This window comes from Triturus cristatus, chromosome 5_1 (genome assembly GCF_964204655.1).
Source record: "Triturus cristatus chromosome 5_1, aTriCri1.1, whole genome shotgun sequence".
Classification (NCBI taxonomy): Eukaryota; Metazoa; Chordata; class Amphibia; order Caudata; family Salamandridae; genus Triturus; species Triturus cristatus.
In genome coordinates this window covers 8,968,709-8,989,997 of record NC_140587.1, presented here as the reverse complement: position 1 = coordinate 8,989,997, position 21,289 = coordinate 8,968,709, and the positions used below count along the sequence as shown (strand labels likewise).

General features: G+C 51.1%; 1 protein-coding gene across 2 annotated transcripts in view; it reads right to left on the bottom strand.

Moving 5' to 3' along the window:
* Nucleotides 1-12,560, bottom strand: part of LOC146829943 (lymphocyte antigen 6E-like) — a 152,109-nt gene extending 139,549 nt beyond the window's left edge. For both annotated transcript variants that reach the window (XM_085604205.1, XM_085604206.1), the window contains exon 1: nt 12,425-12,560. In XM_085604205.1, coding sequence (XP_085460331.1) covers nt 12,425-12,476 — 52 coding nt within the window. In that variant the 5' untranslated portion in view covers nt 12,477-12,560. The remainder of the gene's footprint in view (nt 1-12,424) is intronic.
* Nucleotides 12,561-21,289: the final 8,729 nt, after the last annotated feature.

Below are 21,289 nucleotides of genomic sequence, written 5' to 3'. Positions count from 1 at the left end.
AGCTGGTGGGCGTGTCCCAAACCCAGTGAGCCAGCTGGAGGACGTTTCCAACCCCAGGGAGCCAGTTGAGGGCATGTCTCAACCTCAGTGAGTCAGCTGGTGGCATGTCCCAACCCAGGGAGTCAGCTGGTGGCCGTGTCCCAACCCCAGTGAGTCGCCTCCTGGGCATGTCCCAACCCCACAGAGACAGCGGATGGGCGTGTCCCAACCCCAGGGAGTCAGCTTTTGGTGTGTCCCAAACCAGGGAGCCAGCTGGTGGGCATGTTCCAACCCCATGGAGCCAGCTGGTGGGCGTGTCCCAACCTCAGGGACCCAGCTGGTGGGCATGTGCCAACCCCAGGGAGCCAGCTGGTGGCATGTCCCAACCCCAGGGAGCCAGCTGGTGGCGTGTCTCAATCCAGGGAGTCAGCAGGTGGGTGTGTACCAATTCCAGGGAGCCAGCTGATGGCATGTCATAACCCTAACTAATCAGCTGGTGGGCGTGTCCCAACCCCAGGGAGTCAGCTGTGGGCCCGCCCCAACCCCATGGAGCCAGCTGGTGGGCATGTCCCTGTAGGAGAGTAGTATCTGCTTCACATGGGTACCCCCACTTTTTACTGGTGTTTCACTGTTTTTCGACCTTAGTCTGGCTGTGGCCCTGCTAATCAGGACCACAGCCTAGCTGCTTCCTCTCTAAAATGGTTTCCATGTACATTAGGTACATATCTAAATGGATTCTGGAGTGCCTTATAAGCCCCTAGTATATGGTATAATATGTACCTAGGGCATTGGTACCCCAGAGGCCTACCAGGGGCTGAAGCATGTATTATGCCACCCCTGGGAAGCACTCCAAAATGGCACCACAGGTCTGCTACTGCAGCCTGGGTAAGGGTGTGCTTGCACCCCTTACAGTGGTATAGGCTACCTATATCCACATATATATATACAGACACATATAAACCTATAAGCCACTCCTATGGCAGGCCATGACAATCCTGAAGGCAGAGTGCTTGGTTTTGTGTGAGAGGGTGCCCAAGCATGAGGTGAGCCCCTCTGCAGCCTTCGGAAATACTTCCTTATGGCTGTTGATACAGCCATACCATATACCCTTAAGTGCATTATAGCCTCGCGGCAAATGCCTACTTTGGAATGGCTGCATCAAAACATGTCGTTTGTGTCAAACGCTTTGGAATACTACCCCCCTGCCAACTCTGGTGGCGGGGGTAGCATTTCACCCTTCTAGAGGGAGAGATATGTTCACACTGGCTAAACCTGGTAGGACTTTCCTGAGCCCTGGCATCACAAAATGGATGCCTCTGCCACAGACACGGGTCTGGCCTCCTGCTGCTGACCGAAACACCGGCAGGGGAGGCCTGGACAATAGTTTTCTTGTCACAGGGAGGTGTAACCACCTCCCCAGACAGGCAGATGTGTATTGGGGCTGGACGGGAGCACTCTCTGGTGCTTTGAAGTCCTGCACTGGCGGCACACTTGGTGTCCCTGTGCATAGTCCAGTTCAAACCGGTTGCAGGGGCTACCTGCCCCTGCTCTGGTGCGAAGCTGGACAAAGGAAATGGGTGTAACCACCCCTCTATCAAGCCCACCCACAGGTGATGCCGTAGAGTTAGTCCATCCCCTAAACTTACTATAAGTATAGGAATCCAGTCCCTAGGACTTTCAATTACCCTGGACGAAACTCTGCAACATATATCCTGGACCTTCGACTTTCTATCCCGACCATTTGACACCTATGCACCTGGCTTCTTTGGGTGAGGTAAGTCGAGTACTCCGGTGCTCCCGTGAATGCTGGTTCTAGAACCCCCTAAGTCTAAAGGGGTTTGCTCAAAGTCCTCTCCTAAGTATCCTTAACTTCTAATATTCCAAACGCGACTTTCCCATAGAATAGTACGGGGCTTGCGGCTGTGTTCTCAAACTGCACACGTCCCCCGTGGGTCTCCTGTGTCACTACCTTGGGTGGTTCCTTGGGGTCCCAGAGATTCTACAGGCTCTAGGCCTTGTGTCTAGTCAAGTCGTGGTTCTTATACCACTTTCTTATTATATGGTTTGGTTCACCCCTAGGGCCTATCGTATATTGTGCTAATTTACTGTGATATTTTGATTGTAACATATGTGCTGTAGGACCGGGGGTCACTAGGCCCTAAGGGGGTAGCGTGGCGCGAGCAGGTAGGCATCCAAGGGCTTACGTGTAAAGTGACCATACAGCACACACATCCACTGAGACAGGAAACGCACGCAATAATTGACACCACACCAGTAGGTTGGATAAAACCAATCAGTTTTATCTAGATCAACATCAGGATCAAAAACATTAACACATCAAAACCTGGCATGGAATCAACGCGCAGCACATAGCAAATCCATAGCGCTTTCAATATGGCAGTTTAACATAGCGCTGCACATAGTAAATCAATAGCGCTTAAAAACATTGCATTTACCATAGCGCTGCACATAGCAATTCAATAGCGCCTTAAAACATTGCACTTAATATAGCCCTGCACATAGCAATTCAATAGCGCCTTAAAACATTGCATTTACCATAGCGCTGCACATAGCAATTCCATAGCGCCTTAAAAACAGGACATATGAACATAGCGCTTTAAAACATGGCATTTGACATAGCGCTGCGCATAGCAATTCAATAGCGCTTTAAAACATTGCATTTACCATAGCGCTGCACATAGCAATTCCATAGCGCCTTAAACATGGCACTGTAAACAAAGCGCTGCGCATATCAATTCAATAGCGCTTCCACCATGGCATTTTAAACAAAGCGCTGCACATATCAATTCAATAGCGCTTCGAACATGGCATTTTAAACAAAGCGCTGCACATATCAATTCAATAGCGCTTCGAACATGGCAGTTAAGCATAGCGCTGCACATAGCAAATCACTAGCGCTTCAAATAGAGCATTTAAGCCTTAGGCCGGAACGCCTGTAATAAAAACATCCTTGCATGACATTAGGCAAGACCAGCATGTCCTACTCCTTGTCGCAGATTAGTCAGGCCTATAAACGCAGTAGATTAGGGCATCACCCATATCCCTAGGGCCCCACAAATGCCGCCACTGCCCACTCTCTGGCGGGGCAGTTGAGTAGGGTACTTGGAATCAGTCCCGGTCCGTGATGGGGGGGAGTACGTGGACTCCAAAACATATACAGCCGCTCACGGCAGCTGCCCTCTGCCAAGGGGGCAGCTGGAAAGACCAGCAGTACACCTACGATGGCCCTCTTAAAGGGACTGCCGGGGGCGGGCACCGACAACGTGCCCCGTTGCCCCCTCTCCACCACCAGTCCCACACGGAGCCCCTCACTCACCGGGCTCTCCTCGGGTGCTGCTCCTCCTCACGGGGCACCGACGGGGTGGCTCCTGATGTCTTCGCGGGCAGGGAAGGCACCGTCCATGTGCCTCGGCTCTCAGGCTGCACACGCGGGATGGCTTCAGGCCTGACGAGGCCTTCGCGGTGTTCCGGCGGTCTTTTCCGCCCTCTGACGGCAGCGACGGGGCCTCGGGCTTCTCCACGGGCCCCGGTGACAACAGGGGCAACCTTTCCGGCCCTGGGCCACAGCGGTGAGCGATTCCTTTCTAGGATCCCCGACGGGGGTGGCAGAAATTAAGGGCTGGCCCACAGCTCAGGGGATGGCGATGTGTTTGGCGCCTAGCGCCCCCTTACTCCCACGATGACGCCCCAGCTTAGGCTAGGTAGGTTGAGAGGCGGCAGGCCACATGCCAGTGGCAGAACCAGCTAGAGGGGGGCAGGCAGCTGGGATTGCAGCACTCACCAGCAGAGCACAGTCAATTAGAAATGTAGCGCTCACCGGATATAGCGCTCTCCTTCCAGAGGCAGCTTGTATATAGCGTTCTCTCTCCGCAGGGACTGCAGTCAGGGTCCCACAAAGCGCTTGCTGGTTCCTGCGCCCTTGGTTGAGGGTTTCTTGAGGGGGGGAAGTTGCGTTGGTGGCTGACGGCAGACTAATTAGTCTCTGCCGGTCGTCCCTGGGTTCTCCTCCCGCCGGGCCAGATCAGTGGGTTAGTTCAGGATCCCTCACTCAACTTAAAAGGCAGCGCCTAAGCCCTGTCACTTTCAGTGGCATAGGTCCCTGACTAAACCCTACCGCCTAAAACTCCTGCGTAGGTTTCTCCAGGTCTGCATTGCCCCAACTATAGCTTTCCCTCGCCCTGTGGACAGTAGAGGGGGGTAGGTAGGCTCAGGGCCCAGCACACAGGCCCATGTGGCGGTAACCCATGGCAGCAGGTCCCCTCTCTCTCAGGTCCACCCTCTGACTGAGCACATGGCAGCCCAGCTCCACCTACCAGACAGTGCCAGAAGCTTCTAGAAGCGTCTGGGGAGACTGGCTCTAACTGGCTCTAACTGGCACCCTGGGTGCCAGGCTTCCCTCCAAAAGCTGGGGTTGCTGGGAAATAACCACTAGACTGTTAACCCAGCTCAGTCAAACGGCGCAACCACACAGCTATGGCATCCATTTTAAGTTAAGTAAATGGGGAAACTCAGTCTGCGTACATCTTTGAACAGCATTCAATCTTCGCATTTCACATGCATTCACGTAACATGCGGTTTCCCATAAAAGCGAAAAATTTAGGGAAAAAGGGCCAAGTCCAACATGTGCTTTTACCTCTAGCCTCATAAAGAGACTAGCAGGGTGTGTTTAGTAATAAATACATATATTTTATATATACCTGGTGTGGTTCTCCTTTCATTTTGTCATTCAAGAGATTATAATCTGGTAAAACAAGCTGCTTTACATTCCATCAAGACTTAGCCTGAAGGCTGCTCTCCATAGCTACCACTAGGATAGCTTTCAATAAAGGTTGTCTTTAACCTATCACCATAAGGGGTTGTTTGGAATAATACAAGGTGCCCACTAGAACTAGTGGACAGCATATATCAGGCCACCTTCTCACATTGGTGTGCATCGGTGGGATTCCAGCTTGCTATCGTTTTACCCGATGATCTCAATTGAATTGATCAACGGAAAACCACTAAAGGTACTCAAGGTAAATATCATCAAGATTAGAATACAGTAAGTTCTGCTGAACTTAGAGTTGTGTGTGAAGGGCTTAGCACACCCTTTCTACAACTCAAGGGAGTTTAGTAGGCCTCCCTAGAGTAGGTAGGTGCACACACCACACCACACTAGTCACGTCTTCAAGGGCAGAGCCCAGTGGGTCTCGCGCCTCTAAGTATGATCATATGACATACCAAGAGTTGAGGACAATGTGTTCCTCAAGGAAATTGAAGGCATGGAAAAGCCCAACATCTCATACAGATGTTGCTTGCAGATGACCTCAGAAAGACCCCAGGGTCTGATGAGGTGGGCAGAGTGGGTGGGGCAGCAGAAGAGGAAAGGCCAAGAGGTGACAGCACCTATGACCAGGACTCTGACGCTGACCAGGAGGATCAAGATGATTCTAACCTGGAAACTCCAATCCATCCTGAAGGTGAGGAAGTAGGCCTCAGTGGCCCTCTCTATACCCCACCTGGAAGTATTAGTGGTGTACCAAGAAGATCAAGATCTCCTTCTCAGGAGTCCAATCATTCTGGTGCATCTGGAGGGACCTCTGTCTCTCATAGGACCATCTTTCCTCAACAGAGGGAGTCTTCCTATGAGAGAAAGTGCAGACTGCTTCAGTTTGAGAAAGCTAAGCTTAGGATCAAGAGAGAGCAGTTGGCATTAGAAAAGGAATCCCTGGAGCTCCAGAGAGCTTCACATAGATGGGGGCTAGAGCCCCATGGTGGCAGCGACAATATCCCTAGTGGTAGAGAAAAGACCCATGACCATAGGAACCTCCCTACCAGAGTGGGGATGACATCCACAAGTTTATAACTGCACTGGAAAGGGCCTGTAAAGTACAGAGGGTCCCTCAGGAGCAGTGGGCAGCAATCTTGTGGCTCTCCTTTTCTGATAAAGGTAGAGACAAGCTCCTCACTGTAAGAGAAGAGGATGCTGATAATTACAAGGTCTTGAAGAGTGCTCTGATTGATGGATTTGGCCTAACCACTGAACAGTACAGGTTGAAGTTCAGAGATACCCAAAAGGCTCAGACTCAAGACTGGGTTGACGTTGCAGATTGTGTTACTAAGGATCTGGAAGGTTGGTTATTGGCAGCAAGGTGCATGACTTTTTAGGATTGCACAATTTGATTATGAGGGAGCAGATCCTATAATAATTGTCAAAACCAGCTTTTACACCAGTACCTGGTGGACTCTGATCTGACCTCTCCCCAAGAATTGGGAAAGAAGGCTGACAAATGGGTCAGAACCAGTGTAAGGCCTAAGAATCAGGGGGGTGACCAGAAGAAAGATTCTACCAAGTCCCAAGAGAAAGATGGGGATAAATCTAAAGACAAGTCCTCTACAGGGCCCCAAAAGTCCTCTTCTGGGGGTGGGTCCCAAACTCCTTCCTCTCCGGTAAAGAAACCATATTGCCATGTTTGTAAAAAGCCTGGGCACTGGAAAACTGATCCCAGTTGCCCCAGGATTGGCAATAAGGAAAATGTTCCTCCAACTAATACTACCACCCCTCCTGGTACTTCCAGTAGTAATCCCCCAGGCGGTAGTATTGCACCCAAAAAGGTAGGTGCATTCTCATGGGGAACAAAGGTGGGCCCTAGTTTAGACAGGTCCCCCTCACAAGCCTCCTTAGTCTGTGATGGTGGCATGGGATTTGCCACTTATACCATAGGTCCCAATGCATTGGACAGGTACAGATTGGAGCCACTGATTAATGGTCAGAAAGCTGTGGCATTCAGGGACACAGGGGCTAGTGTCACCATGGTGACTGGGAAACTAGTCCCCCCTCACCAGCTTTTACCTGAGTTTAAATACCAGGTGACCAACATTGATGGTGTCAGAACAGATCACCCCATGGCCATAGTCAATCTCAGCTGGGGAGGGGTCACATGCCCAAAAAGAGTGGCAGTGTCCCCAAATGTGCCTGTAGATTGCCTGATGGGCAATGATATGGAAATTTCAGCATGGGCTGAAGTTGAGCACCAAGCCCATCTGAGAATGCTGGTCATCCCCAAGAGAGTTAGCGGGGCTGTGAGGGCCACAGCCCAACCCCAGGGAAATTTTGGAGCGATGGAGCCTGAAAGAATGGCCCACTCTTCTCCACAAGAGAGCACAAGGGATGAAGAACAGTCTTCTTTCCCCAGACTATAGGTAAGGGTCAGCCTCCTCAGGGAACTGAGCCTACCCCTAGTGAAGGAACTGCCCCAGAGGTAGTCAGGCCTGTCCTGACAACACCTCTGATGGCAGGGGACCCTTCCAAGGCGGTACCCTGTCTGGAGCAGGTAACCTGTCCCTCTCTACCCTGCCTCAGTCTGCCCAGGGCTGCAGAGGTCAGTGGACCCCACAGGGCCCCCTGTTCAGAGGAACCCCCCGCATCAGCAGATTAGGGGCACCCAGTGTAGTAGCCCTAGCCAGGTAAAAATTCCTCAACACACTGAGGGATCCCCCTTACCTTTGGGCAGGGACCTTCCCCAGATGGACTCTGTTGGGCAAAGGCAAACCTGGGACCCAAAGGTTCCAAACCTACCATGTGTCCTCAGTTTTCCAACCAAAGGGACCCAACCCCCAGCTGTAAACAGCCAAATGTTGACCTTTAAGGCCAGATACAACTCAGTCATTGAAAGAAAGGCCTCCATGGTGACCAGTGATCTGAGGAAGCTGAGGCCAACTTTATTAGGGCCTCACTTCTCTACTCAGACACCCCACCAGCCTTTTGCCAAAACACACTACAGATAGTAACTCCAAATGGTGGAGATCATCCCATACCCTTGGAGTTAAGGATTTCTTAGTGGACCATAAGACAGGCGGTAACCATGCTAGTGCAGGTTCTTCCTTATATGGCCACTTAGTCAATAAAGGCTCAACTGGCCAAGGTTAGCCTTATCTCCTTTCGTTTGGGGTTGGGTTGTGTAGGAAGGTGGAATCTGACTGCATGGTTGCTCCCACTATTTTCCTGGTGTTTTCCTGGATTTCAACTTAGTTTGGCTGGGATCCTGCTGTTCAGGACCCCAGCCTATCTGCTTTTTCCTTTAAACTGATTACAAGTACCTTAGAAACACTCCAGATTGGATTCTGGGGTACCCTTATAAGTCCCTAGTATATCGTATACTATGTACCCAGGGCATAGGTACCCCAGAGGCCTACCAGGGGCTGCAGCATGTATTATGCCACCACTTGGAAGCCATCCAAAATTACACCACAGGTTTGCTACTGCAGCCTGAGTAAGGTGTATGCAGGCACCCCTTACTGAGATATAGGTTCACTATATCTCACCCTATCACTGCACATATAAACCTATAAGTCACCCCTATGGCAGGCCTTATCAATCCTGAAGGCACGGTACTTGGTTTTATGTGAGAGGGTGCCCATGCATGAGCAGTACTCTTCTACAGCCTTCGGAATCTATTCTCCGCTGTTGTCTGTGATGCAGCCAGACCATATACTCTTAAGTGCATTTTAACCTCGCAGTAAATGCTAACTTTGGGATGGCTGCACAGAAACAAGTTGTGTTTGGTGTCAAACACCTTGGAATCATACCTCCACATGAGTAACTGGTGTGGGAGTATGATCCCACCCTTCTAGAGGGAGAAACATGACAGCACCGGTATACCTGGTACCAGCTGACAGAGCCCTAGCATCACAAAATGGATGCTGCCAGCCACAGGCATGAGTCTGTCCTCTTATTGCTGGACGAATCTCCGGCAGGGGAGGCCTGGACAATAGGTTTCCTGTCACAGGGAGGTGTTATCACCTCCCAGACATGTTTTAGTGGATTGAGGCAGGGTGGGTGCACTCCAAGAGTGCTTTGAAGTCTACACTGGGGGCACATTTGGTGTCCCTGTGCATAGTCCAGCTCAAACTGGTTGCAGGGGCTATCAGCCTCTGCTCCGGCACAAAACAGGACAAAGGAAATGGGTGTAGCCACCCCTCTTTCCTGACCCTCCCATATTTGGGTCTCCAGAGTATGTCCAACCCCTACCTTGGGTATAAAGAAGGAACCCCTGACTACAGAACTTTAGATTTATCTGGATGAATCTCTGGAACTCCAACGATCTGCAAGGTGCTAGATGACTGAAGAATCTTCCTTGGAGTAAAGGAGTTTCTCCCCTGCAAGGCAGGCACCGAAGACGCAGCTGACCTGTTTGCATCTCCGAAGCTCCCGCCGGACTCCGAAGAATTTGCAACACAGAAGGTGGGTTCCCAGACTTCCAAGAGGCCGACCCAAGCTCCCAGCAATGCTGAGACCCATAGCCCTCGTGAGGACCATGGAAACCAGAACCCCTGGACACGGTGCACATTTGCAAGTGCATATGCTTCTCATCGATCCTTAAGGATGTGCTTTGGACTGAAAATTACTGGCCTACACTCACTGAGTGACCCGTGGGCTGGTATTGTGTGATTCCTCTCGAGGTCCCTTCGCGATCCCTGGTCCGTCGACTGGTGGGTCCCTGGGAAGGCAACTCTAACTTTAATTGGGCTTAACTGGTTACTCCAGACATGCCCTGACTTTCCATCACTTGGGGAGTCCCCACGACCTTGCTGGTCCGCACCAAAGCATCTTTTCTCTTCCTGCGTGAGCTGCTGTTGCCAAGGCTTGTTGGGTCCAATCCGGGCACCGACACCGCAGCACTCGACATCCTTCGTGGGACAGCTCGAAACCAGCTCCTGACTGTCGACAACACCTCCTGGTCCTCGTGGCTGCAGAGTCAAGCTTTATCTCTTCGCACCTGAATCACCCGACTTCGGTGGGCATTCGTCTATCGTGCCCCTGATCACTGGCAAGTGACCCAGACTCTGTCCCCTCTGCTTTCAGGTTCTTCTGATCTTCGATCCAGGCTTGGATCACACCGGACACTTTTCTCCTTCCCGGCAGCAGCACTTTGCAGCAGATCGCCATTGAAATCAATGACGATTCCCGACACCATTTGACACCTATGCACCCGGCTTTTCTGGGTGAGGTAACTCGAGTACTCTGGTGCTCCAGTGGGTGCTTGCCCTAGAAAGTCCTAAGTCTAAAGGGGTTTGCTCAAAGTCCTCTCCTAAGTGCCCTTAACTTCTAAAATTCCAACCATGACTTTCCCATAGAATACTACGGGGCTCGCGTCTGTGTTCTCACACTGCACGCGTCCCCCGTGGATCTCCTGTGTCACTACCTTGGGTGGTTCTTTGGGATCCCAATGATTCTACATGCGCTAGGCACTGTGTCTAGTCACTATGTGGTTCTTATACCACTTTCTTAATATATGGTTTGGTTCGCCCCTAGGGCCTATCGTATATTGTGCTAATTTACTGTGATATTTTGATTGTAACATATGTGCTTTGACCTCTAGCCTCATAAAGAGACTAGTCAGGTGTGTTTACAAATAAATACATATATTTTATATATATACCTGGTGTGGTTGTCTTTCATTTAGCCATTCAAAAGATTATAGACTGGTAAAACAAGCTGCTTTACATTCCTTCAAGACTCAGCCTGAAGGCTGCTCTCCATAGCTACCACTAGGATAGCTTTCAATAAAGGTTGTCTTTAACCATTGACCATAAGGGGTTGTTTGGACTGATACAAGGTGCCCACTAGAACTAGTGGACAGCATATACCAGGCCAACTTCTCACACCAGACATCCGCTGTAGCTTCATATACTACTCCCCCACACCCACTGCAGCTTCAGAAACTACTCCCCCACACCCAATGCAGCTACATAAACTACTCTCACATGCCAACTGCAGCTTTATAAACTACTTTCCCGCACCCACTGAAGCTTCAGAAACTACTCCCCCACACCCAAAGCAGTTTCATAAACCACTCCCCTGCACCGACTGCAACTTCATAAACTACTCCCTCACATCCAATGCAGTTACATGAACTACTCCACCGCACCCAAGTAGCTACATAAACTACTGCCCGCACCCAATGCAGCTACATAAACTACTCCCCTGTGCCAACTGCAGCTTCAGAAACTATTCCCCCACACCCACTGCAGCTTCATAAACTACTCCCCCACACCCACTGCAGCTTCATAAACTACTTCTCTTCACCAACTGCAGCTTCATAAACTACTCCCCCACATCCACTGCAGCTTCAATATCTACTCCCCCACACCCACTGCAGCTTCATAAACTACACCCCCACGCCAACTGCAGCTTCAGAAACTACTCCCCCACACCCACTGCAGCTTCATAAACTACTCCCCCACACCCACTGCAGCTTCATAAACTACTTCCCTGCACCAACTGCAGATTCATAAACTACACCTCCCCACCCACTGCAGCTTCATAAACTACTCCCCTGCACCCACTGCAGCTTCATTTACAACTCCCCTGTATCCACTCCAGGTTCATAAACTACTCCCCTGCACCAACACCAGGTTAGATCGTCTAAGTTCCCCTGAACTCTACTCCCCCTCAGTCACACCCACTCCAGGTTAGTTTGTCTCAGTCCCCTTGAACTCTAATTCCCCCACACCCACTCCAGGTTAGATTGTCCCAGTTTCACTGAACTCTATCCCCCCACACACACTCCAGGATAGATTCTCTCATTTCTTGATCTCTACTCCTCCTACACACACTCCAGGTTAGATTCTCAGGTCCCTGAAATCTACTCCCCCCACGTCCACTCATGGTTCGGTTTTCTCAGTTCCTTATCTCTATTACCCTACACCCACTCCTGTTTAGATTGTGTCAGTTCCTGATCTCTACTCCCCACTCCCACTCCAGGTCAGATTGTCTCAGTTCCTCTCAACTCTACTCCTCCACGCCCACTCCTGGTTTGATTGTGTCAGTGCCTGATCTCTACTCCCCACTCCCACTCCAGGTCAGATTGTCTCAGTTCCTCTGAACTCTACTCACCCACTCCTACTCCAGGTTAGATTGCCTCAGTTCCCTTGAACTCTAATACCCACACGTCCACTCCAGGTCAGATTGTCTCAGTTCCTCTGAACTCTACTCCCCAACAGCCACTCAAGATTAGATCGTCTCAGTTCCCCATGCTGAAGCCTCACTCCCAGGAGGACCAACCAGTTGTAACTTTAACCCAGGGAGAATGATATAAATAATTATCCACAGTAAGGCACTAAATCTTACATCCATATGGACCGCCTCGGAAACCCCTTGGATGGGGATGCATTGGTGATCAGATCCTGTACCCCTCTGTGATATTTACATGTGGTCATTAGATGTTGAGAACTATCTTTGTGTAACTCTTTGGATTTGTTTAGAATGGAGTGTTTGAAAATTGACCAATACATGCACCGCTCCCACAGGTAAACCCTCGGATGATGGTCCCATGCACAGCGGAGCTTCAGCTTTAGGTACCCGGCCAATGAACAAGCGCCATGGGTAGACACATCGATGGTCAGACCACATTCATTGCCCACAGGTATAATTGAGTCTTACCTGTGCCAACCAGGAGAGCTGAAACCAGTATGGAGCACACAGCAGCCTTCATGTCTGTGGTGGACTCTCACCGAAGGAAGGACCTTAGTGTGTGGTGTTCTTGGTGGTGTCTGTGTGTCCGATTATGTCTCATGGCTTTATATAATAACACACTTTGGCCACCTGTCATGGTGCTGGCCCAGTTAGGGTGGACAAACTGGTTTTGTAGTTGCGATAGCTGACTTGTAGGAAGGAAGATACTGCAGCAGGGTGTGATGCCTTTCTGTGGGTGCAGTCTTGATACAAGGATGATACATTGCAATCTTCACCTCCCACATATCAGCACCTGCACAGAAGAATGCAAAACAAACACAGTGCCATTTATGGCACTTTATTCACTCCGATCTGCTTGATTGGTCATAAAGTTCATTCGTTATTTGGGTCAATGTATTGCATTCAAATTTGGCATTCTAAACCTTTAGGCTGAAATTATTTTTGTCAATCTTGGACAACGTTAGTTTTGGTTAGAATAAAACTCTTCCATATTTCATTCCATCTCCCCAGTTTATGCCTGCTATGTCTCCCGAGACGCCTTTCCCTCTGTCAATCAAGTCACCCCTTCCTCTCTCTTCTCAATTCACCCCTTCCTCTGTCTATTCAGTTAAACCTTTCCTCTGTCTCCCAAATCACCCCATCCTCTGTCTCCCAAGTCACCACTTCCTCTGTCTCCCCAGTTCACCTCTTCCTCTGTCTCCCCAGTTCACCCCTTCCTCTGTCTCCCAAGTCACCCCTTCCTCAGTCTCCCAAGTTTACCCCTTCCTCTGTCTCCCAAGTCACCCTTTCCTCTGTCTCACAAGTCACCCTTTCCTCTGTCTCCCCAGTTCACCCCTTCCTCTGTCTCTCAGGTCACCCCTTCCTTTGTCTCCCTAGTTCAACCCTCCCTCTGTCTCCTCAGATCACCACTCCCTCTGTCTCCCCAGTTCACCCCATCCTCTGGCTCCCCAGTTCACCCCTGCCTCTGTCTCCCAAATCACAACTTCCTCTGTCTCCCAAGTCACCCCTTCCTGTGCCTCCACAATTCACCCCTTCCTCTGTCTCCCCAGTTCACCCCTTCCTCTGTCTCCCAGTTCACCCCTTCCTTTGTCTCCCAAGTCACCCCTTCCTCTGTCTCCCCAGTTCACCCCTTCCTCTCTCTCCCCAGTTCACCCCTGCCTCTGTCTAAATCACCACTTCCTCTGTCTCAAAAGTCACCCTTTCCTCTGTCTCCCAATTCACCACTTCCTCTATCTCCCAAGTCACCCCTTACTCTGCCTCCCCAATTCACTCCTTCCTCTGTCTCCCCAGTTCACCCCTTCCTCTTTCTCCCATGTCACCCCTTCCTCTATCTCCCAAGTCACCCCTTCCTCTGCCTCCTCAATTCACCCCTTCCTCTGTCTCCCCAGTTCACCCCTTCCTCTTTCTCCCAAGTCACCCCTTCCTCTGTCTCCCAAGTCACACTTTCCTCTGTCTCCCAAGTCACCCTTTCCTCTGTCTCCTCGGTTCACCCCTTCCTTTGTCTCCTAAGTCACCCCTTCCTCTGTCTCCAAAGTAACCCCTTCCTCTGTCTCTCCAGTTAACCCCTTCCGCTGTCTCCCCAGTTCACCCCTGCTTCTGTCTACAAAGTCACCCCTTCCTCTGTTTCCCAAGTCACCCCTTCTTCTGTCTCCCAGGTCACCCCTTCCTCTGTCTCCCAAGTAACCCCTTCCTCTATCTCCCAAGTCACCTCTTCATCTGTCTCCCCAGTTCACCCCTTCCTGGTCTCTCCAGTTCACTATCTCCCCAGTTCAACTCTTCCTCTGTCACCCCAGTTCACCCCTTCCTTTGTCTCCCAAGTCACCCCTTCCTCTGTTTCCCAAGTCACCCCTTCCTCTGTCTCCCCAGTTCGCCCCTTCCTTTGCCTCCTCAGTTCACCCCTTCCTTTGTCTCTCAAGTCACCCCTTCCTCTGTTTCCCATGTCACCCCTTCCATTGTCTCCTCAGTTCACCCCTTCCTCTGTCTGCCAAGTCACCCTTTCCTCTGTCTCCCATGTCACCCCTTCCTCTATCTTCAAAGTCACCCCTTCCTGTCTTCTCATGTCACCCCTTCCTCTGTCTCCCAGGTCACCCCTTCCTCTGTCTCCGAATTTCACACCCTCCTCTGTCTCCCAAGTCACCCCTTCCTCAGTCTGCCCAGTTCACCCCTTCCTTTGTCCCCTCAGTTCACCCCTTCCTCTGTCTCCCATGTCACCCCTTCCTGTGTCTCCCATGTCACCCCTTCCTCTATCTCCAAAGTTACGCCTTCCTGTCTTCTCATTTCACCCCTTCCTCTGTCTCCCAAGTCACTCCTTCCTCTATCTCCAAGGTCACCCCTTCCTGTCTTCTCATTTCTCCCCTTCATCTATCTCCAAAGTCACCCCTTCCTGTCTTGTCATTTCACCCATTCATCTGTCTCCCAAGTCACCCCTTCCTGTCTCCCCAGTTCACCCCTTCATGTCTCCCCTGTTCACCCCTTCCTCTGTCTCCCAAGTTCACACCCTCCTCTGTCTCCCAAGTCACCCCTTCCTCTGTCTCCCAAGTCATCCCTTCCTCTGTCTCTCAAGTCACCCCTTTCTCTGTCTCTGAAGTCACCCCTTCCTCTGTCTCCCAAGTCACCCCTTCCTGTCTCCTCAGTTCACCTCTTCCTCTGTCTCCCAAGTCACCGCTCCCTCTGTCTCCCCTGTTCACCCCTTCCTCTGTCTCCCCAGTTCACCCCTTCATCGGTCTCCCCAGTTCACATTTTCCTCTGCCTCCCCAGTTCACCCCTTCCTCTGTCTCCCAAGTTCACACCCTCCTCTGTCTCCCCAGTCACCCCTTCCTCCGTCTCCCAAGTTCACATCCTCCTCTGTCTCTCAAGTCACCCCTTCTTCTGTCTCCCTAGTCACCCCTTCCTCTGTCTCACAAGTCACCCCTTCATCTGTCTCCCAAGTCACCCCTTCCTCTGTCTCCCAACTTCACACCCTCCTCTGTCTGCCAAGTCACTCATTCCTCTGTCTCCCTAGTCACCCCTTCCTGTCTCCTCAGTGCACCCCTTCCTCTGACTCCCAAGTCACCGCTCCCTCTGTCTCCCCTGTTCACCCCTTCTGTCTCCCCAGTTCACCTCTTCATCTGTCTCCCAAGACACCCCTTCCTCTGTCTCCCAAGTCACCCCTTCCTGTCTCCTCAGTTCACCCCTTCCTCTGTCTCCCAACTCACTTCTCCCTCTGTCTCCCCTGTTCACCCCTTCCTCTGTTTCCCCAGTTCACCCAATCCTCTGTCTACCAAGTCACCCTTTCCTCTGTCTCCCAAGTCACCGCTCCCTCTGTCTCCCCTGTTCACCCCTTCTGTCTCCCCAGTTTACCTCTTCATCTGTCTCCCAAGACACCCCTTCCTCTGTCTCCCAAGTCACCCCTTCCTGTCTCCTCAGTTCACCCCTTCCTCTGTCTCCCAACTCACTTCTCCCTCTGTCTCCCCTGTTCACCCCTTCCTCTGTCTCCCCAGTTCACCCAATCCTCTGTCTCCCAAGTCACCCCTTCCTCCGTCTTCCCAGTTCACCCAATCCTCCTCTGTCTCCCAAGTCACCCCTTCTTCTGTCTCCCTAGTCACCCCTTCCTCTGTCTCACAAGTCACCCGTTCATCTCTCTCCCAAGTCACCCCTTCCTCTGTCTCCCAAGTTCACACCCTCCTCTGTTTCCCAAGTCACCCCTTACTCTGTCTCCCAAGTCACCCCTTCCTCTGTCTCCCCAGTCACCCCTTCCTCTGTCTCCCTAGTTCACCCTTTCCTCTGTCTCCCCAGTTCACTCCTTCCTCTGTCTCCCCAGTCACCCTTTCCTCTGTCTCCCCAGTTTACTCCTTCCTCTGTCTCACCAGTTCACCCCTTCCTCTGTCTCCCAAGTCACCCCTTCCTCTGTCTCCCAAGTCACCCCTCCCTCTGTCTCCCATGTCACCGCTCCCTCTGTCTCCCTGTTCACCCCTTCCTCAGTCTCCCCAGTTCACCCCTTCCTCTGTCTCCCCAGTCATCATTTCCTCTGTCTCCCCAGTTCACTCCTTCCTCTGTCTCCCAAGTCCCCCCTTCCTCTGTCTCCCAAGTCACCCCTCCCTCTGTCTCCCAAGTCACCGCTCCCTCTGTCTCTCCTGTTCACCCCTTCCTCTGTCTCCCAAGTCACCCCTCCCTCGGTCTCCCCAGTCACCCTTTCCTCTGTCTCCCCAGTTCACTCTTTCCTCTGTCTCCCAGTCACCCCTTCCTCTGTCTCCCCAGTCACCCCTTCCTCTGTCTCACCAGTTCACCCCTTCCGCTGTCTCCACAGTTCACCCCTTCCTCTGTCTCCCAAATCACCCCTTCCTCTGTCTCACCAGTTCACCCCTTCCTCTGTCTCCCCAGTCACCCCTACCTCTGTCTCCCCAGTTCTCCCCTTCCTCTGTCTCCCAAGTCACCCCTTCCTGTGTCTCCCATGTCAACCCTTCCTCTATCTCCAAAGTCACCGCTCCCTCTGTCTCCCCTGTTCACCCCTTCCTCTGTCTCCCCAGTCACCACCACCTCTGTCTCCCCAGTTCGCCCCTTCCTCTGTCTCCCAAGTCACCCCTTCCTGTGTCTTCCATGTCACCCCTTCCTCTATATCCTAAGTCACCGCTCCCTCTGTCTCCCCAGTCACCCCTACCTCTGTCTCCCAGTCACCCCTTCCTCTGTCTCCCCAGTCACCCCTACCTCTGTCTCCCCAGTTCGCCCCTTCCTCTGTCTCCCAGTTCACCCCTTCCTCTGTCTCTCCAGTCACCCCTTCCTCTGTCTCACCAGTTCACCCCTTCAGCTGTCTCCGCAGTTCACCCCTTCCTCTGTCTCACCAGTTCACCCCTTCCTCTGTCTCCCCAGTTCGCCCCTTCCTCTGTCTCTCCAGATGCCCCTTTCCTCTCTATCCCCAGTTCTCACATTCTGTGTCTCCACAGTTTTCCTTTTTCTCTCCCTCCCTGTACCCCAGACTGTACCCGCCTTTGTCTCAATATGTGCCCACATGACATGTTCTCCTTCTCAGTTTAGCCAACAAATCTATTTTACATCCACACAGTTTGCATGTGATCTTTTGTTGCTCAGTTGCATTCTCTAAACAACACCACTAGAGCTGAGCCCATCAGACACTGCAGATGTAGAAACAACAAACCACTAGAGCTGAGCCCATCAGACACTGCAGATGTAGAAACAACAAACCCCTAGAGCTGAGCCGATCAGACACTGCAGATGAAGAAACAACAAACCACTAGAGCTGAGCCCATCAGACACTGCAGATGTAGAAACAACACACACTAGAGCTGAGCCCATCAGACACTGCAGATGTAGAAACAACAAACCACTAGAGCTGAGCCCATCAGACACTGCAGATGTAGAAACAACACACCACTATAGCTGAGCCCATCAGACACTGCAGATGTAGAAACAACACACACTAGAGCTGAGCCCATCAGACACTGCAGATGTAGAAACAACACACACTAGAGCTGAGCCCATCAGACACTGCAGATGTAGAAACAACAAACCACTAGAGCTGAGCCCATCAGACACTGCAGATGTAGAAACAACACACACTAGAACTGAGCCCATCAGACACTGCAGATGTAGAAACAACACACTATAGCTGAGCCCATCAGACACTGCAGATGTAGAAATAACAAACCACTAGAGCTGAGCCCATCAGACACTGCAGATGTAGAAACAACACACCACTAGAGCTGAGCCCATCAGACACTGCAGATGTAGAAACAACACACCACTAGAGCTGAGCCCATCAGACACTGCAGATGTAGAAACAACACACCACTAGAGCTGAGCCCATCAGACACTGCAGATGTAGAAACAACAAACCACTAGAGCTGAGCCCATCAGACACTGCAGATGTAGAAACAACACACCACTAGAGCTGAGCCCATCAGACACTGCAGATGTAGAAACAACACACCACTATAGCTGAGCCCATCAGACACTGCAGATGTAGAAACAACACACCACTAGAGCTGAGCCCATCAGACACTGCAGATGTAGAAACAACACACCACTGGAGCTGAGCCCATCAGACACTGCAGATGTAGAAACAACACACCACTAGAGCTGAGCCCATCAGACACTGCAGATGTAGAAACAACACACCACTAGAGCTGAGCCCATCAGACACTGCAGATGTAGAAACAACACACCACTAGAGCTGAGCCCATCAGACACTGCAGATGTAGAAACAACACACCACTAGAGCTGAGCCGATCAGACACTGCAGATGTAGAAACAACACACCACTAGAGCTGAGCCGAGCAGACACTGCATATGTAGAAACAACACACCCCTAGAGCTGAGCCCATCAGACACTGCAGATGTAGAAACAACACACACTAGAGCTGAGCCCATCAGACACTGCAGATGTAGAAACAACAAACCACTAGAGCTGAGCCCATCAGACACTGCAGATGTAGAAACAACAAACCACTAGAGTTGAGCCCATCAGACACTGCAGATGTAGAAACAACACACCACTGGAGCTGAGCCCATCAGACACTGCAGATGTAGAAACAACACACCACTAGAGCTGAGCCCATCAGACACTGCAGATGTAGAAACAACACACCACTAGAGCTGAGCCCATCAGACACTGCAGATGTAGAAACAACACACCACTAGAGCTGAGCCCATCAGACACTGCAGATGTAGAAACAACACACCACTAGAGCTGAGCCGAGCAGACACTGCAGATGTAGAAACAACACACCACTAGAGCTGAGCCGAGCAGACACTGCAGATGTAGAAACAACACACACTAGAGTTGAGCCCATCAGACACTGCAGATGTAGAAACAACAAACCACTAGAGCTGAGCCCATCAGACACTGCAGATGTAGAAACAACACACCACTAGAGCTGAGCCCATCAGACACTGCAGATGTAGAAACAACACACCACTATAGCTGAGCCCATCAGACACTGCAGATGTAGAAACAACACACCACTAGAGCTGAGCCCATCAGACACTGCAGATGTAGAAACAACACACCACTGGAGCTGAGCCCATCAGACACTGCAGATGTAGAAACAACAAACCACTAGAGCTGAGCCCATTAGACACTGCAGATGTAGAAACAACACACCACTAGAGCTGAGCCCATTAGACACTGCAGATGTAGAAACAACACACTAGAGCTGAGCCCATCAGACACTGCAGATGTAGAAACAACACACCACTAGAGCTGAGCCCATCAGACACTGCAGATGTAGAAAAAACACACTAGAGCTGAGCCCATCAGACACTGCAGATGTAGAAACAACACACCATTAGAGCTGAGCCCATCAGACACTACAGATGTAGCGTTTGTAACTTTTTCTGTAATTATTTAAGAACATTCCTCCTGTATACTGTCATGGTTGTTGCTGACATAGACCCCATGGGGCACATTCACCATTACTGCAAATGACATTGCACAGCACTGTGCTGTGTGAAAGGGATACAGGGCAGAAATGTTCCATATGTACAAAGATCTTGTGCATTTCTTCGGTCTCCTTGTGCTGCCGCACTGAGAGCTGAACAGCACAACTCAGGCAACCTTGTGCCATGGTGCAAGGGTGTCTGTGCTACCGGCAGGATTGTTTTTGTACAGGAACGGACAATAAATAAATAAATAATAATAAAATAATAAAATAAATAATAAAATAATCCTGAGGGGCAGTTTCCTCTTTTTATGTGTGATGCAGAAAGAACCATATATGGAAATAGGAAGTAACAAGGTGAAATCAAGGAATTTCTCCGTGTATCACAGTTGTCAAGTAGACACACCATTTTGGCACAAATCAAAGGTTTACAAGTCTTTGTAAACCTGGGTTTGCATCAAAATACAATGGTGGATCCGTAGGAAAGCTGATGCTCCACCCATGTAACACCTACGTGGTGCAAAGTAACTTGAGGCAGCACACCTATGCAGTGCAAAGTAACTCGAGTCAGCACACCTACGCGGTGCAAAGTAACTTGAGGCAGCACACCTACGCGGTACAGAGTAACTCGAGGCAGCACACCTATGTGGTGCAAAGTAACTCGAGGCAGCACACCTAGGGGGTGCAAAGTAACTCGAGGCAGCACACCTACGCGATGCAAAGTAACTCGAGGCAGCACACCTACGGGGTGCAAAGTAACTCGAGGCAGCACACCTACGGGGTGCAAAGTAACTCGAGGCAGCACACCTACGCGATGCAAAGTAACTCGAGGCAGCACACCTACGGGGTGCAAAGTAACTCGAGGCAGCACACCTACGGGGTGCAAAGTAACTCGAGGCAGCACACCTACGCGATGCAAAGTAACTTGAGGCAGCACACCTACGCGGTACAGAGTAACTCGAGGCAGCATACCTATGTGGTGCAAAGTAACTCGATGCAGCACACCTACGGGGTGCAAAGTAACTCGAGGCAGCACACCTACGGGGTGCAAAGTAACTCGAGGCAGCACACCTACGGGGTGCAAAGTAACTCGAGGCAGCACACCTACGCGATGCAAAGTAACTTGAGGCAGCACACCTACGCGGTACAGAGTAACTCGAGGCAGCACACCTACGCGGTGCAAAGTAACTCGAGGCAGCACACCTACGGGGTGCAAAGTAACTCGAGGCAGCACACCTACGCGATGCAAAGTAACTCGAGGCAGCACACCTACGCAGTGCAAAGTAACTCATGGGAGCCCACCTACGCGGTGCAAAGTAACTCGAGTTAGCACACCTACGCGGTGCAAAGTAACTCGAGGCAGCACACCTACGCGGTGCAAAGTAACTCGAGGCAGCATACCTACGCGTTGCAAATTAACTCGAGGCAGCACAATCCACTGCGATACTTTGCATTTACT